The 6,000-nt window shown below is 55.1% G+C and overlaps 1 protein-coding gene across 1 annotated transcript in view; it reads left to right on the top strand.

The window, feature by feature from the left end:
- Nucleotides 1–327: 327 nt before the first annotated feature.
- Nucleotides 328–6,000, top strand: part of XYLT1 (xylosyltransferase 1) — a 311,997-nt gene continuing 306,324 nt past the window's right edge. The window contains exon 1 of the mRNA XM_045460172.1: nt 328–788. Within this exon, the coding sequence (XP_045316128.1) occupies nt 441–788 (348 nt within the window). The 5' untranslated portion in view covers nt 328–440. The remainder of the gene's footprint in view (nt 789–6,000) is intronic.

Genomic DNA, 6,000 nt, shown 5'->3' with positions numbered 1-6,000 from the left:
CTTCCCCCCCCCCACCCCGGGCCCCCGGGCCCCCGGCCCGCCACCACCCCCTCCGCCAGCCGAGGGCTGTGCGGGCGTGGGGCGGGGGGGGGAGCCCCGCGGGCCAGGCCCCCGCCCGCCCTGCGCGCCCCCTCCCCGAGCGCGCGTGCCCGGCGGCCCCCTCCGCGGCCTCCCGCTCCCCGCCTCCCCCCGCCTTCCCCTCCTCCTGGTGACGTCCGGGTCCCTGCCCGTCTGAAAACTCCGCGCCGCGGCGGTGGAGGCGGCGGCGGCGGCGGCGGCGGAGGAGGAGGAGGAGCAGCGGCGAGCCGAGGCGGCGGCGGCGGCGGCGGCCCGAGCGCGAGCCCGAGCGGCAGCCGGCGGCCGCGGGAGCCGCGGGGAGCGCGGGGGCGGCCCGGAGCGCCCGGGGTCCCCGCGCCCCGCTCGCCCGCCGCGCTCCGAAGATGGTGGCGGCGCCGTGCGCCCGGAGGCTGGCCCGGCGCTCGCACTCGGCGCTGCTCGCGGCGCTCACCGTGCTGCTGCTGCAGACGCTGGTCGTGTGGAATTTCAGCAGCCTCGACTCCGGGGCCGGGGAGCGCCGCGGGGGCGCAGCGGCCGGCGGCGCGGAGCAGGCGGCCCCGCGCCGGGAGCGTCGGGACCTGCCCGCCGGGCCGGCCGCAGCCCGAGGCGGCGGCGGCGGCGGCGGCGGAGGAGGAGGACGGGGGCCCCCGGCGCGGGCGCGGGGAGGCGGCCCCGGAGAACCCCGGGCGCAGCAGCCGGCCAGCCGGGGGGCACTGCCCGCGCGGGCGCTGGTAAGATGCCCTTTCGGCTCGCGTCCCGGAGGGAGGGGGGGTGTGTGTGAGAGAGGGAGGCAGCCCCGACCCCACGCCCCCCACGCCCCCCACGCCCCCCACGCCCCCCACGCCCCCGCCAGCCCTTGAACCCTGGGCGGCAGACTGGGACTCCCCAAGCCTGCTGGCTCCACGTCCCTTTCCCTGGAAGCCGGGGCGGGTCCCTGCCGAGGTTCGGGGGCCGTGGGCTGCCCCATCCCGAGTCTGAGGACTGCCCCCTTGGGGTCTGGGGAAGTTATCTCCAGAGGAGGCGCTTCGGGGGTTTTCGGAGCCTGGCCGGGTTCCCGTTCCCCGTCACTCTTGCTGGGCGCCCTGACTTGCACTGTGCATGTGGGTGTTGGTGCCTCGCTCTCTGTCTGAGTGCGTGGATCGTGCCCGGGCTCCTCAGCCGCTGCTCATGGGCGGTGCTCACAGCATCTCTTCGGGTTTTTGCTGAGCTGAGTGCGGAGAACTCAGGTCCCTGCTTGGGGTCTCCTGGTCTTGTCCTGGCCTCAGCTGGGGTCTGGGATCGGTATCCCACAGCCCCAGCCGACTCCCTGAATCAGGATTCACCCTGGGCGCCTGGTCTTACTTCTCGGGCTCCCGTCTGCCATCTCTGGCTGTCTGAGACTCCTGTCTCTACCTTCTCCGTCTCTAACCTTGTCCTCTCCCCGGTGCCCTCTCTGACTTTCCTCACCCTGCTCTCCACTGATGGGGCATGCCCCCTTCTCCTGGATGATGGTTCTGTTCCCCGAGTCTCCTGTGTAGCCGATTGCCGTCACCACAGCTGTGTGTCTGACCACATCATCACGACTTCGGCTCTCGTGGGTTTTCTTTGCTTTTCCTTGGGTGTGAACAGTCTGAGCTCTGAAACTGTTTTTTTCTGCAGATCTTCGGGGGCCATCTGGGTGTCTTCCTGTTCTGTACCCCCCGCCCCCTTTCTCCAGGGATGTCTTTCACACCTTCTCTGGGCTGTCTTGCTGAGAGCCCACTGAGCTAGGACACACAGGACAGGAGGTCAGAGTCCCCAGCTCTGGGCCAGGCTGTCACTGTCCTGTGGGTGTGAGTGACTGTCTTAAGGAATAACAACGTGCAGAGTGTCTGTCTGTATTTTCCTCATGACATCTGCCTACAAGGATTCTCCTAGTCCTTGGGGGACATCAGATGCCAGGGGTTAGTTTTAGGATTCTTAGCCACTGACTGAATGCATATCTGTGTCGTTTGTCGCTCTGGGAGCCCTCACTGAGGATTGTCTTAAGGCACAGCGTGATGCTTTTTGATCTGTTAAACTTCTTTGGAATCGGCGGTGACCCTCTTTGCCAGAGCGCGGCTTTTTGTGCCTGTGGGCAGAGCAACCCCAGGACGTGATGTGACGGCATTTCACTAGCTTGTCTGCGTGGGTAGCAGGTGGATGTCTTTCCCTCATTTGTAGAGGTGGGGGGAGACTGGAGTGAGATTCCCGATGGAGAACCAGAGCATTCCCAATGTCCTGTGGCCGTTTATTTACAGAGAAGAGTACTCCCAGACGCTGTCTTTGAAACTCCTGGGGTGACTTGGGATATGGTTGGGCAGAAACTCAGTGAGAGGTTCTTTCTGGATTTGGAGCCCTCCCGGAGAGTGGGGTGGAAGAGGGTTCGGGATGTGCACCATTGGCCCGGAATGGGAACGTGTAGGATGAACATGGGGGCATGGGGCTTCCTGTATCCTTTGCATCTGGGGTTCACACAGGCACCAGGAGGTATCTTTGGGTGCAGAGACCACATGTTGAAAAAAGTGGAGAGAAGGACGGAGGCCTGGATGGCTGATTTCTTCCTGGGTCCTTGACATTTTGAGTACTCTGTCCACACTCCGTGTGTGTGTGTGTGTGTGTGTGTGTGTGTGTGTGTGTGTGTGTGTTTAATGTCCTCCTCTCTTCTCTCTGGGTGTCTACCGTGCTGTGGTTAACTGTCACCTCTCCTGGATTTGTATTTTATTTTATCGGCTTGTCTGTCTCGTCTCTTTCCCCTGCCCCATGTCTACCCCCCTCACCCTGCTAGCTCCTGAAATCACAGTGCAGACACGCTGGATGGAGCCAGGGGTCTGCCCTCCCCTGGCTGTGCCCACCCAGCCCCTGCCCTTCCATGGGGCTCAAGGAGACCAGAAGAGGGCAGGCTGTTCCCAAAGTCCGATGTCGCCTGAGCTTGGGTTGCAGTCTAGGAGAGGACCAAACCTTTTCCAGAGCCCCTAAGGCCCTTGCAACATGTGGTTTCTCTGCAGACCCTGCCGGGGCTGCTGGCGGGATGCTTTGGGGTGTGGATTCAGGAGTGGGACATGAAAAAAAAATTCCCTGTGATTTTCCAGGTGGCTCGCTTAAAGAGCTGGTGAGACGCATGCTTGGGACATGATGCTTCATCTCTGCGCTCTGTGGAGGGTGGGGCTCTGGCGGGCTGGGCAGGGGGGGTTCTCGAAGGCAGAGGGAATCTGTCCCTCCGCCCCACCACCCCCCCTTGGTGGCGCTGGTGGGTGTGTCCCAAAGAGTGTCGGGCAAGCATTGACTCTAGAGCGTTTTCTGAAACAAGACCTTGCTGCTTCCTTGTGCCCATGGCCCCAGAGCTTCCGCACTTGCACCTTCTGTGTCTGGGGAGCTGCGCCCCAGTGGAAGGACATGATTATATTTTCGGTGCATCTTAAGAAGCCAAGAAGAAACACGCTGTTTCTCCAGCAGACAGAGTCAGAGACAGCATGAGGATGGCCACAAGATGAGCGTATCTAGAAAAGATTTCCAAGCTCCCGTGTCCCCCTCAGCCTCTTCCAAAGCTCTTAAATATTAGAATTATCAGGTGGCTTGCTGCAGAGTTGTGGCCGAGACGCCGATTCCTTTCCTGGGTCTCCAGTAAGCTGTGGATTTGTCTGTCACCTCAGAATTTATGAAACAGATGGGCTCACTTATCGAGGGAGGAAAAATACTGGGGAGAGTGTCAGAAAGCTCACACTCCAGTTTCTGAATAGACTGGGGAGAAGGGAAAGAGAGCTGTGTGTGTCAATGTCAGGAGAGTTTCTTTTCTTTCCCTTGGCCTCCAGCGAGGCCTCTGGAGGTCCCCACATTTATTGCTTGTGCCCTTAGATAAACTGCTACTCAGTAAGTTTCATTTAAGGAACCGAATTTTTAATTGCCCTCACACACATGCGTGCTTAGGATGGCGTTTCCGTGTCGGCTGACCCCTTTGAAATGTTGATTTTTCGGCAGAAATTCCTCATATTCCACATTGCTCAGATAACTCGGGACTTTTTCAGACCTTGGCAATGACTTTGAAAAATTGGTTTGCAGTATCCAGATCACCTCTGCTTTTAACAGTCTGAGAGGTGTGGCTTCTGTTTCTATCCAAATGTTTCGAGACCAGAGAGAACAGAGGATATTTTATTGATGGTTTGGTTTGTTTTTTTTTTTTTCACACTCTCAATGGGGTTTTATTTTGCTTGAGCAATACATTACACTTTGTATACAGAAATACGCATCATTGAACAATATTTATCTTACTGCAAATGTTGCCATCTGCTTAATCATATACTGGAAAATATTAAATAGAGTAGATAAATAAAAGCAGAAATTATTAGACATGTAGGTGTATGTATGTAATTGTGTATATATGTTTGCTTTCCTTCCAGTCTCCTCACACTTTAGATATTCTCTCTAGTTTATTAGTTTATTAGTTTTTTTTTTTTTTTTGAGAGAGAGAGAAAGAGAGAGAGCACGAGTGGGGGAGGAGTCAGAGAATGAGGGAGACACAGAACCTAAAGCAGGCTCCAAGCTCTGTGCTGGTAGCACAGAGCCTAACGTGGGGCTGAAACGCGCAAACCGTGAGATCATGACCTGAGCCAAAGCTTAACTGACTGAGCCACTCCAGGCTTCCCTAGTTCTTTTTTTTTTTTTAATCTTCTGAAAGTTTGCATGACAAGATACTTGCTCATCTGCAAATAAGAAGCCAAGGTGCAAGTCCCTGTTTCCTGGGGAATCATCCAACTTTGATCCATGGTCTTTATAGGAAAGGAAATATGGTGTTTTGAGTTCCAATAGACACCTGACATCCTGTGTGTGTGTGTGTGTGTGTGTGTGTGTGTGTGTGTGTGTGTTTCCCAGAAAACAAAATATTCTTAAGTATATCTCCGTAGTCAGGGGCTGCCCTCTCACCCAGAGCTATTTATGGTCAGTGGGGCCATAAATCTGCCTGCAGAAAGATGAAAGGTGCACATTGCCAATATAATCGGACCGCAGGCTGTGTAAGGGCTGACCTCCTCTCTGTCTTTTGGTTAATCCTGCCCTAAGACTTGTCACTTAGGAGAACACTCCCTTCTTTTTCTTTTTCCCTTTGCATTTCCCCATTTCTGTTGACTCTGGTCCCCATCTTTCAGAACCAAGAAGATACTTTGGAGAAAATGAAACATAAAACATAACCTCAATCCCAACGAACTCCAAGTTCAAAGGAAAAGGCGTGGGAGCAGGTGAAAAAGTCATAAGCACACATGAAAGAGACCTCTGTAAAGTGTCCTTGGGTCTGAGACACCTGGGTTCAAATCTGGCTCTGCTCTTGGCCATCTCCATGACCTTGAGCAAATCATTCTGCTCTGCTCCTCTGAAAAGCTGGGCTGCCTCATAGGGTCATGTGAGGATGAAGTGTATTCATACATGTGAACTGATTGGGGCCTGGCACACGAAAATGCTCAAATGTGAGCTGTTGTTCTTAAACAGAAAGTCTTAGTATGTTTGAAAATAAGCAATTTTTCGCAATTATTCATTTTCCCATGGAAAGTGGGGTTTGAATGAAATCCAAGGCAGTAGAGTGCGTCCAACACTGCTGTGTGGGCCAGACTTGGAGAAGGATAGAATGTGCTACAGGGAGGAGCACTAATATTTATTGAGTGCCAGCTGTATGCCAAGCATCCTTGAGATGGTTTGCATAAATTATGTTATTAAATGCTCACACACACATGCAAAAAAAAAAAAAAAAACAACCCACGATGGAAGGAGGCGCGATTCAATTTACACAAAATTCTTTGCAAATATTACCTTTCTGTCTCAGCCAGTCTTCCCAGCTCTGTGGGATAGGACTGTTTCTGTTCCCATTTCACAGATGAGGAAACTGGCTCAGAGAGGTGAAGCACCTTCTCACTAAGAGCCCTGTGCTGGGGAGTCCCAGACCTGGGATCCAAACCTGGG

This window comes from Leopardus geoffroyi, chromosome E3 (assembly GCF_018350155.1).
Source record: "Leopardus geoffroyi isolate Oge1 chromosome E3, O.geoffroyi_Oge1_pat1.0, whole genome shotgun sequence".
NCBI lineage: Eukaryota > Metazoa > Chordata > Mammalia > Carnivora > Felidae > Leopardus > Leopardus geoffroyi.
Note: the sequence above shows the minus strand (reverse complement) of the source record. Positions and strands in the feature narration are given on the sequence as shown.